Source organism: Agelaius tricolor, unplaced genomic scaffold (genome assembly GCF_023055355.1).
Source record: "Agelaius tricolor isolate 1412-34295 unplaced genomic scaffold, bAgeTri1.0.p SCAF_7, whole genome shotgun sequence".
Classification (NCBI taxonomy): Eukaryota; Metazoa; Chordata; class Aves; order Passeriformes; family Icteridae; genus Agelaius; species Agelaius tricolor.
The window spans coordinates 15883743-15896060 of record NW_027269267.1 but is presented as its reverse complement, the minus strand read 5'-3'; the positions used below and the strand labels follow the sequence as shown (position 1 = coordinate 15896060).

The 12318-nt window shown below is 43.6% G+C and overlaps 1 protein-coding gene across 4 annotated transcripts in view; it reads right to left on the bottom strand.

Moving 5' to 3' along the window:
• Positions 1–12117, bottom strand: part of SH3KBP1 (SH3 domain containing kinase binding protein 1) — a 212791-nt gene extending 200674 nt beyond the window's left edge. For 2 of the 4 annotated variants that reach the window (XM_071430425.1, XM_071430426.1), the window contains exon 1: positions 11583–12114. In XM_071430425.1, coding sequence (XP_071286526.1) covers positions 11583–11586 — 4 coding nt within the window. In that variant the 5' untranslated portion in view covers positions 11587–12114. Of the gene's footprint in view, positions 1–11582 lie in introns of all 4 variants that reach the window. The other 2 variants (XR_011679706.1, XM_071430424.1) reach the window with 2 other exon arrangements.
• Between the last annotated feature and the right edge of the window lie 201 nt (positions 12118–12318).

The following is a 12318-nucleotide window of genomic DNA, read 5'->3' as shown; positions in this document are numbered from 1 at the left end:
ATTCACAAACTAACACTTTTTTTTTTTTTTAATGAACAAAAATCCACATCAGAGGCATTAGCTAGTATGTTTTGTTTTAATGGTGCTTTTCAAAATCCCATGTGTCCATGGTAGGCCTGGGCAATGAGGCACTTGCATTGACATTTTTTAGTTTAATTTTCTCTTGAGAAATACTCTTGATTTTGAATAAGGCAAAGTCTTTCAGAAAGCAGAGATTATGCTGCAAGTAGAAGACACAGCTCTTTGAAGAGGTATGTCTGGTAGCAGGTTAAAGGTCTCAAGAAGTCTCTTCCACCTGAAAAAACACTCTCTTCCTTCCAAGGGATCTTTAACTCTTACAATGAGAACAAACCTCCAAAAGGGAGACCCTACACAGAGCTCCTCCTCAGAAGAACAATCCTGAAAGCAAAACCTGATGCAGCCAAAGAAGTACATCTGAAAGTTTATCCCTGGCTTTCATTGTGAGCCAGAACAGCTTGTGACCTGATGATAGCCTTGTTCCAAAAGGGAATCTGAGCCACTCTGTGCTGGCTGAATGGGAATGCTCAGCAGAGCTGCACACAGAGTGAAAGCACAAACAACAGTCAGCATTTAGACAGAAGAACCCATTGCTGCACTGAGGATGGGGGGAAAAGGGGGAGAAAGCAGCAGGATGGCTTTGTGGAACCCAAGGAAACAAACAGAGGCAATAAACCCTATTGTTTTATAAGCAGTTATTCTTCTGCTCCTGCTCCTCTTATCCACACCCAGTAACCAACACTGGTACTGTCTGGAACAGAACAAAGTGTGTGGCCAAAGAGGCAACAACAGGACAGATTCTCCTCAAGACAAGTAGAACCTGCTCAGGTGCTGGCACAGAATCTCTCTACAGCATCCAGGAGGCAGCAGGCAGGTTAAACTATGCAGCCAAGAGAACCAGAGAGGACAGGAATAACGTGGTCACTGAATGTTTTCTACCATGAGCACTTCTTCCAAGGCTAAGGAGAAAGCTCTACTTTTCCATCTAAGAAAAAGTTTCCTGTACTCCATCCCCTTAAAGAATCTTCTAATGAACTTCCCTGGTTTTGAGTGGTACGGGTTCTTAGAGTTAAGGAAATCTGAAGTCAAAACTGCTTGTAGATTTCAGAGGGTCTGAAGAGGCAAAGAGTGTTTCTTACATTCAGTTTCTCTGCCTACAAGGCTGCATTTACATCAGCTCCTTGGTTTTGGTTCAAGAGAGACACTGACAGACTTGAACAGACAGGAACTGAAATTCTACTTAAAATAGCAACATCCTGCTTTAAAGTTCTCCAAATTAAAAAAACCCCAAAAACATTGGAACTTCAGTATTTGGCTTTGCCAACTTCTACAACCTGTTTTACTCCACATACCATAGGCACCACTCTTCCATCAGAAAATATCAAAAACGTGGCTGGCAAAACACAATATGCAACACACACCTCAGCATTATTCCAGGGTACCAATTTCAACTCTGAAAAATCTTTGCAAATTAAAGCAATAGTCTCTAAAAGACAGTCAATCCCTTTTCTTCCTGACATCATATTTATGGAATTCCAGCCAAAGCTTTCTTCTGTCCTTAATTTTAAATAAAATACATAAAGGATCACCTATAATTGTGCTGTATTCTACACCAGATTCCCTTCAGAGTTCTGTATATCTTTGCATCTTAATTTAGGGAATTTTGAGACTCTAAGTGAAATACATAAGAAAGCTTTCTAAAAAGGGAAGAAGTACAGTTGAAAGACAGGTCAAAGAAGGAAAGATGATTTGAAGGAAGTGCATATAAAAATATGGGATGACAGAGCATCAGGTATGTGAACAGAAAAGAAAAAGGCTGAAGAGCATCTTTCCTGGGAAACAGTTGAGAATCTGTAATGTAGATTTATTTTAAAAAGAAAAAAAAAAAAAAGAAAAAAAAGAAAAAACACTCTGACAATCAAAAACCACCACAACACAAGAACCCAAAGCAACAAAACAGCACAACTTAGAAAGGGAAAGAAGCATACATGTACTTCTGCAAGTAATGAGAAGAGGTGCAACTGCTTTCTGACAGAATGAGGTGAAGGAATGAGAAACACAGGAACAAACAAGAATGTTTTCTCCACAACTGTGAACAAACTATCAAATACACTGCAGAGGAATACATATTAATAGATGTCTCATGACTCCAGAACCAGTACAGACAATTCTGAATTGACAGAAGATAGTTCATCATGAACTCAAAGGTATCTTATCTTAATCTTCCACAAACCACAGTCAGATAATTGAGATGTCAGCTCATCAAAAGCACTATTTATAGGTGCTTCATACACAGAAATGGTAGCCTTTAAAATAAGTAGCATGGTTAATGCAAATCAAAGTGAGCAATTCTGAAGGGCGCTATGAGCTGACAGAACAAAGACCATTCAAACTGACCTCGGTGGTCAAAGGAAAACTGACAAGTGTATTTCTACTGTTTTCAAATGAAGCTGAATACAGGTATTGGATGAATGAAACGAGCAGCAGATACAAAGGGCTTTTGTATTAAGTTTCAAAGAAAATAAAGATCTTTCCCATTTTAAAAGAGATTACTGAATGGGAGAAGGAAATAGCAGCTGTCCAGGAAGATGAACATTAAAAACAATCATAACCAAAGATAACAGCAACAGCAGCAGGAAGATTTCTCTCACAGTTGAAAGGTTGTTTCTTGCAAGAGAAAGAGTTGATCTTACTTGTACAAATTAGCTGGCCATTCAAGGATAAAGCTCTTTTCATCATGCATTTAGTCAAGCAAGGAAGAAGTCAGAGAAGGATTTTGCTTATTAAGCAAACCTCCCATCAATAAAATAGCAGTTAACTAGCCTGGATTATCTAAACACACAAATCCCTTAATTAACCACATGTTACCTCTGTGATGTTGGAGCAGCTCTATACAGAAAGATAAACTTGACCCACTGTGATCTACCAGACTTACAGAGAAAGAAGCAACAAACAAAGGAGCAGCTGAGGAGCTGGTCAAACCTATAAACTAGCTACTTAAAAGCCAACAAAATCCACAAAATACTCGGGTTTTTGTCACCGGGAAAATTAACTTTGTTGTTCAAGTCACTAACAAAAATAGCTACAAAGAACACATTTCCAACGTTAAGGATACAGCAATTAGCAATGAATCAAGATTAAAAGTAATCTTGTATCAGACTGAGATTAACAATGAACTAGTTACATGATCAGCTCAGTTCAGCAAATAGCTAAGAACCTTAAAATGAGATCAAACTTAAATGTTACCATTTTCATTAAACAAATGCAACAAAAGCACAGAAGTGTATCAAACTTCAGATCTAGTTGAAGAATTTTACTATTTGACTTCAATATCAATATTTAAGTCTGAACCAAATTTAGATTTCAAGACTGCATAGCGATTAACCTTGTCTTTCCCACATGCAATCTAAAAATACAGATATAAAACAAAATAAAAGCTTGTAAGCTTTCAAATTGGTGTTCTCCACAACTGTTGGGACCCTGATGTTTCTCTGAACAAAAATTAAAATCAAATAATAAGGTGTAGCACATGCCATCAAAAAATCTTTAATATAATGAGGATTTATAAATTTGTAGACTTTTTTTTACTCTCCTGGAACTAATTTAATTTTTTCATTTTATTAATGAGTGAAGTTACAAGCATTTCTTACTACCAGGCCTGTGATTTCTTACTACCATGGTGAAATTTTGTCTTCCCTGCCAGCAGGACCTGCCTGGAAGCATTGCTGCTCACTCTCAGGTGTTCAGGAATTCCCACTGTCACAAACTGCAGGGTTGTGCATTCAAGGCAAGGCTCTCAAGCTCAGCCTTTACTGGAAGGCTTTCACTCTCTGCACTCATTTCTCCATCCCTTCCTTTCACCCAGCCATTTAAAGCCTGATGAAAACAAAGTCAGGTTCCTCTAGGGATAGAATTATTTCCTTTTTTTTGGTACGAGTTGTTTGAGGTATTTTGGCTGCCTTGTGTAAACTTTTGAGGGTTTCTTTAATGTGATCATTTAAGCAGAAAAGTTGCATAGTTGTATTCATGAAACTGGCCGTTCTGCAATTTCAATGAAATTGAAATAGTAACGGGCTATTTCATGGGAAATTAAGGTGGTCTTGTCTAGAGTGAAATGTTTCAATAGGATATTTTTCCATAAAGCTGTTGATGACAATAAATAAATGTTCATAAGAAATGAATCACAAAAAAGAAAAGTACTGCAGTAGTCAATCTTCATCAGCATTCAAATACTGTTTATAAATAAGCATCACCACTCTTCCAAAGCAAGCTACTAATCCCTACATTTGGAAACACAAGGCCAAAGCTAAAACATTTTTTTATAAGTGGTCCAAATTTAACAGCAAAGAAGTTTTTTAAACCTTACCATAACAAAACCTCTAAATAAAGGCATCTTTTTCTGGGCACAGTTTGGAAACTGGTGTGCCCTTTGACAGTAGGAAATAGAGGAGCACTAACAGCTCAATAAGAGCTCAGTGAGACCTCACCAAAAGAACAGCAGGAATGAGAAAAACACTGAAAAATTAAGCTGAGGTCTTGCTGCTTGCCAGTTTTATATCTGTCACAAGGACAGAAAATTTTCAATGCTGCACAAGCCTATCAGGAAAAAAAATCAACTCTGCCAAGTTAGCAGAGTATGAAAAATGTTTTTTTGCCAGTGGTGAGGATGAATCAGCAGCCACAGACAGAGAACATACTTAACTTAAACCTGACATGGAAGTTCTCAAAGAATGGCTTTACAATTGGCTCAAAAATGAAAAGTTCTTTATGTGTACACTTATATTCTGATACTGCTGCTACCTTTAATGAAAACCTTTATAAATCCAGCTCATGGGGAAAGACAGGGCTACACACAAAGAGAGCCAGGCTAACACAAGTAGTCCATACAGCACCAGCAGTGGCACTGACCCCCAATAACTTCTTCCCACAAAACCAACCTAGAACAAGCAAGGAAACACCCTGAAGTGACTTTTGTGTGTGTTTGTTTTGAGACCTCGTTATCAATAAAAAGCACCAATATGTTGCTTTTTAAGGTAACAAGCAAGTTCCTGGAAATTACAATCAGAGAACACAACATGCTATGAGTATTCCTATTTTGCAGGGGTGGTTATTTTGTCTGCTTGTTTTAGGTGAGTTGGGTTTTTTTAATATAAGTCACAAATTCATTAATACAAATTACCTGTGGGACATAAACCACTTAATTTTTAAATACAATCGGTGTGACCACTGAAAGCTAATTAAATATTGATAGATCATTTTGAATGCTTTGGGTTGGGAGGGACCTTTAAAGGTCTAGACCTAGTCTAATTGGGCCTTGACTTGCAACACAAGCCATGAATCTATATTGACAGTTCCAAAAAAGCATTATCTCCCCGGGGAGCTGTGCACCAATGCTGACTTTGATCTTCGAATAAATGAATAAACTTACACTTTTTTTTACACTGGTTTTGGTGTGAGCAGGTTTCAATTGTCAGAAGTGATTTAGCTGCACAGTCTGAAAGACAGAGAATGAGGTAAAGAGGAAATTTTTCCTTTTGTACAATACTTCTAATGAAATTCAGAGTTCAAAAGACACCTCTTTATACTGACACTACTAATTAATCAGAACTTAGGGATATTTCTCTTGTATAAACGCTCAGCTTTCTATAATACATTATCTTTGTTGCTAAAGAGAATTGTTTCCAGCACAAACATCATTTCTGATCCACAACTCCACACAATTCTTCATCCTAAATCAGAAGCACAAATTCTCAGCAGCACTCCCACTGTAACACAAACTGCTGTAAGACTGGGAACAAAGACATCCTTTCCCCTTTCACTGCTTGTCCTCCAGGATGCTCCATTCTCTAAGGCAAAGTTATGTTAGCAACAAAGCATAGCCAAGACCTTGCAGCAGTCAACTCACCACACAGAATTTATGTGGATTTACCACTGCATTCTCAAGAGTTGCTTTCTACTGATGCTTCTCAGTTATCAATAATAAAAAGGAGGGGAAAGACAACTTCATTTGATAACACAATCCATGACTACTGAACTGCAGTATTTGCATATTCTCTCACACACAGGGACTTCAAGCTTTTATTGTGTTTCCTCTCAGTGTGAAGCAGACTGTCAGCAATTACTTTTACATTAGCTGAATTACTGAATCTTGATACTCACCTCCTCTATCATTCCCCTCCCCCTAATATATTCTTTCATCATTCCTCAGTGTACAGAATGTAGATATGGCCTGCAGCTACTTCCTGCTTTGGCATCAAGGGAAAACATCCGCTCCCTGGCCCAGGATTTTAAAAACCACACAGATAGGAACCATACAAAATCCATCATCTTTTTTTATAAGCTTGCTCTGAACCAGCAGGATCAGAGCAAAACAACAGATCCCATCTCTGCAGCTGTTTTCACTCCTTTGATCTCATCAGGGCTAACTTGCTTGCAGCACGTCAGTCAGTGACCTCTAACACATCAGACCTGAAATTTCAGCTGCTCATTTCACATTCCCAAGCTCTCCTTTTTCTCCTCCTAACACGTGCAACCCTTCCCCTGTAAGCAGGGAAGGAGTCAATGCATTATCTACAAGGCCAACACTGATCTCCTATACAAATCCTAATATACCACCAGTGTTCTTAAAACACCCTCTAACATCCAGTGGATAACAACTACAAAATAAACAGTCTTAATAACACAAGAGATAAATTATATATATTGTATATAATTGTATATGGTATTGATAAATTGTATTTATTACATTTGTAGCAGTTTAAACAAAAATATGTATGCACTCATATCAAAACAAAACTGCTTCTCAATAAAATGTTTTATTACATTACATTGTTATTATTAAATGCTCGTTACATTCCTTCCTTAAACCCAGGCAGCCAAAAAAACCCTTTTCTAGCAGCTCTATTGTCATTTTCTACATATGAATCTTTGACTAGCACAAAAACAAGCAGGAATTCTGTCCTTTTGAGAAACCATCTATTTTAAGTATTATGTTCTTTATCACACTTCCTGAGCTAAAAGCAACAGTTAATATAAAAAACCAACTCTAATGGAGAGTCTGAGGAAAGAAGAGCTACTGCAAAGGAGCAAGCAGAAGAGATGCCATAATCATGAATTATTTTCATAATCTTTTACATATACACACATGTTTACATATTTTATATTTCTTTATTTCCATCCCTTATCTTGATCCATATAGAAGGCAGCTCTGACAACCTTTTATGACAGTAGTGTCATTATCTCTTGATTTCTAGGGAAAAAAAAACTTCATACCAGATATTTTTAAATGAAACTTTATACAGATTACTAAAAGTATTTTATTACAGTTCACGAAAACTCCACTGGAACTCTGCTCATTAGCCATTCACAGGCTGTATAATGCCACCAAACCACTGGACACCTGATCCTGAACAGCTCCAATGTTGTTGCCTTCTTGTGAGAAACAAACCTACCAAGGACCACAGAAGAATTAAAATCAGTAACACTCCCTATGAGGAGAATAAAGACTTTTTACGAGTTGGGAAGGATTTTTGCACATTTTTTTTCCTATAAAGCCACTTTACAGTTGCTTAAAACCTTATTTTAAAAAAAGAAATCAAAGTGAAAAAATCATGCTAATCATCTTTCTTCTTACTTTTCCTTATTCAGCTGAAACTGTTCAACTGCCTTCAAGGATGACTGGAATGGCAAATACTATTTCTATTTTTAAAAGCTTACAGCTATTTTACTGAAAGGCTCCAATATCTCCACCATTTTGGAAAGGCAACCACAAGCACACCTACCATCTTCTGTGTACAACTTCTGCTAAGCTCAGGCCTCAATAATTCATCATTTTAGATGGGAGAGCAGGGTTGCTGGAGCTCACCAGCTGCACTCCCCAGGGCTCCTGCTGCAGTGAGCACTCCCCAGGTGTCTCCATGGGGCCAAGCAGGAGTTTGGATGGGGCACAGCCCTGGTGCTGGGGGTCAGCCTGGCCCCACACACAGGAAATGTGCTCAGAGCACTCCCTCTGTTGATGCTGTGATAAGAGAGAGGAAGGGAGAGGAAGCAGCAAGGCTGAAATGTGTAAAGAGAAACAGAGGAGGGGGAAAGTTGAGGGCAAGGGATAGAGAAGAATTTAGAAAATGAAAAAAAAAATAATAGTAAAAACAGAAAAAGGGATTGAAAGTAGTACAGAATAATCACACTCTCACATAGACTGAATTCTTTTGATTGCATTACTTCTTGATGTAATATTCCTTTGGTGTGTACAAACCAGCTGCAGTATTCCACAGCAAGCACCTTTCTCAACCAATTATGTAAAACCACACAGACAACAGCTGTCTGCCAGGGGAAGTAATTTAAGTGGTTCAAAGGGCACAAGGCTCTCTCTGGATCCAAACTCCCAACTATGGTGGCAGCAGAGGTGATGGATGTGATTTCACTAAACAAAAGCAGCACTTCCTCTCTTCCCCTTTCCAAACAGCAGAGCTTTAAAAATACCTTGAAAAACATTTAGATGAAAAAATACTGATGAAGGAAGTGTTTAAGCATTGTGATGAAGGTTTCAGCTGCACAGCTTCATTGCAACGTTATAATACAGGACCCACACCTCATTTAACTGGCTGTGCTCTGAACATGAGCAAAGGCTGCACAGCAGAAGAAAGGATTTTCCTTCATTTACTGCAGAAGTTGGGAGGTGTGCCTCGACTGACAGAAGGAGCTGCACAGCTGCTTCGTGATGATGGCAGTTAAACACTGCTCTCTAAAATCACACTTCTAATCTTGCATTTTCTAAATTTGATAAGCAGTACATTCCAAACCAGGTTTCCCCATATCTACTTTGTTTTCTGCACCTTCAACTTCAGGACAGTCTGATATGTGGACACCCCATGCTCTTGCAGTTAAGACTGAGTTCCCTGAACATACTTGAGTCTAAGTAGTTTCAAAACAAAACCAGAACAAAACAAACCCAAAAGCAACAACAAACAAACAACTCTCTCCCACACACAAGTCCCTACAAAACACATCTTCATTTCTCAAACATTTAAGGAGAGGAACCAAGCTTGTTTCACTGCATCCATGATTACCTTCAAGATCTTTGCCTTATCCCCCCCCCTTTTTATGTTGTACCATTATTTCAATCAACTCTCCTGAGAAGTCCATTCCAAGTACAAATTAATTAATTTTAATGTACTCTGCCTATAATGTCATGGAAGAGCTCATATAAAACACCAATTACATGAGGTATTTCTTGTAAGGTTTGGGGTGTGTGCTGTAAAGAAGCACTGAATCTCAGTAAACAGGAACGTGTAACATACACCCAATATATACACATGCACAGGGTTGGGCTTAAAACACCCTGCAATGCCACTGAGAAAACATAAATGGTTAATATAAGAAGGCTTAGAAGTAATCTAAAAAAAAAAATTAGGAATCCTGAGTAGGATTAGTACACAAATTCCTAGTAGGAATAGTACACAAAGAATTCACCTATTCTCTTCTGTATCTGAGATACCTTACAAAAATGTTAACTATGTTAAAAATGTGTTTAATAAAACTGCTTTCATTTGATATCTCCTATAAAGATTTTACTTTCATACTATGCATATCTTCACCTCCTTGCACAATTTTTCTATTTATTTGCAAACTAAGAATCACTTATCATTTAAAGATATGAACAAATATTAAATCATATCTACCTTCCCTCCAGTCCCATTTTGCAAAGCAAAGTATGACTGAATCATGATGATTTGGGAAAGTCATCACCCAAATGAGCTTTAAAGAAACCAGATGTGTAGGATCACTGTCCAAGAGAGGGATGGGTGAGTAAAAAGAAAAAAGATAGCCTTTACTACCAAGTTACTGTATTAAAAACCTTCCTAGAGCTCTATCAATGCAAATCACTTTCTTGGTTCTTTATTGCTTTACCTAACCTTTCGAACCATGAAGGCTAGTATTTGGACTATGGAGCCAATTGAAATCAGAAAAGCCTTATTGTATCACAATATAAAGTTAGTAAGAAATAAATGCATTGGAAGAAGATAAGAAACCAAAAATAATTTTAAAAAAATTCTTATGACATGCCCTACTGAGTACAGATTCTGCTCTATTCAGCAGTTACAAACCCTACCTCTCAATACAACGCTATGTTTAAAACCGTATCTGTTGTGACAGAAGACAGAAGTTGAGAGCCGTGTCAGTGAGCCGGCAGAGCAGCCCTGCCGGAGCTCCTGCAATGCCCCCAGTCAGCTCCTGCAATGCCCCCGGGGATGCCGGCCTACCCTCGGCAGCAGCGGCCGGGCTCAGCCAGATCCGTAGGGCCGAGCGAGCTGCACAGGGATGAGCCCATCTCAGCCCGAACGGGAGGGATAACTCAAAGTCGATAGCAAAAAGCTTGTGCTTAATCTGGTAACACACGGGTAGAGCAGCTGTGCATCGCTCCCTTAGCACCCCGCAAAGTAATCTCTCAAAGAACAAAGGGGCGATTTATTTCCTACTGTATTCCCAACGTCACTGTATTACAACAGGTGAACTGTAAAATGTCCTCCCACATCAAGCATTATACTCAGTCGTTTCGGTGATGCTGCCCTTAGGTTTCCCCACAGTCCGACCGCATTTCCGCCGCCGTGAGCGAAGCGGGCAGCGGGGGGCCTGGGGACATCCAAGAGCCGCTGTTTCGGAGCACCGCTCGCTGCTGTCTCCAGACGCCGGCCGGTGTGTGCACCAAGGCTGCCCACCGACAGCTGCCGCTTCTTTTGTTCCCGCCATCCGTCATTTTCCGCCGGGCACCGCGCTGGGCAGAGCGAGCCAGGGCAGCCGCACTCCCCGGGCGCATCGCTCAGCCCGCGCCTGGCACCGCCGCTGCCGCCTCCTCGCCCGCATCAGGGGACAATTCACCCCATCCTCCCTGCCTGCCCCTGCGCAGGTAACGGGCGCTGCCCAGCCCGGCCCGGGCATCCAGGCGCTGCCTCTTCCCGAAGTCCGCGGGTGACACCTCACGGGCAGCGGCAGCCGAACGCGGCCGCCCCCCGCGCCGCGGCTACAAGGACCCCGGCGGCCGCCCCCGCCCGGCGGGGCAGTGCGGGGCAGTGCGGGGCGGTGCGGGGCAGTGCGGGGCAGTGCGGGGCAGCGACGGGCGACGCATCCCTCCCCGCCGCAACCCTCGGAGCGCAACCTGCGCGCCCGGCACGGAGGTGTCTCTTCCCTCCGCCCGGCCCGGCCCGGTGCCACCACACCCCAGAGTGCCCGGGGAGGGCCGTGCCCGGCGGGAAGGCGGCGAGGCCAGGATGCTCGGGAGGGTTCGTAACCGCGTCAGCCCCGCTCGGGAGCACCCACAGCGGCAGCCCCGAGGGGCGCCCGGCCGTCGCCCCGCCGCCGCCAACACCGACCTCTCCGCCTGTCACATGAAAACAATTATTGCCTCGGCCGGGGGAGGGGAGGAGAAGTTAAAGCCGTGAGGCGGAGGAGCGGAGGCCGGTGGCGGCCACCTCCCTCCCACCGCCCCCAGCGGCACATGCACCCCTCCGGCTAGCCGGGAGCCCCAGCTGGCCCGCGGCACCGCCACCTCGGCGGCCTGAACTCACCCATTTATGTCGAGCTGGGCTTCGCCTGGCAGCGACAACAGGCTGAAAGTTTGGGGCGGGTAGCCACGACGAGGAAGGGGGCGAGGGACCGCCCGAGCCGCCGCCGCGCGGAGCGGAGGCGCTGACAGAGCCGCTCCCTCCTCCGGCGGCCACCGCGCTCAGCACCCGCCGCAGCCGGGCTGCATCCTGCGTCCTGCGCCGCGGCTCCCTCGGCGTGTGTGAGAAAAATGAAATATACAGAAATCAGGCGAGAGAAGGGGCTCAGCCTTCAGCTCCTGCAGCCACCTGGGTCCCGGCTGCCGCCGGGAAAGGCAGCCCAGGGCGAAAGCGCCCGGAGGAGCCTGTGCCGCCGAGCCGCGGCAGGGGCGGGCGGTGAGCGCGGCGGGGCGCGGGGCGGGAGCGGCTCGGGCTCCCAGGCGCGGGCAGGGCAGCGAGCGCCGCGGCTGCCGCTGCTGCTGCCGGCGAGCGGCGGCTCCGGCTCCGCGCTGCGGGAAGTGTCGCGAGACTGCGCCAGAGCCGCTGCGCCGCCTCGGGCCGGCGGGAGAGGAGGGCGGGGAGGGCGCAGGAAGCGGAGCCGCGCCGCGGTCCCGGCGGGGGCAGGGGCGGCGAGGAGCGGAGCCCCGGCGGGGAGCGGGCTGGCTCCCGCCCTCTCGGGGCAGGACTCCCTGGGCACAGGGAGGGGACGGGGCGCGTCCTCGATGGGCGCTGGGGGAAGACCCAGAGCGCTCCCGGGCGG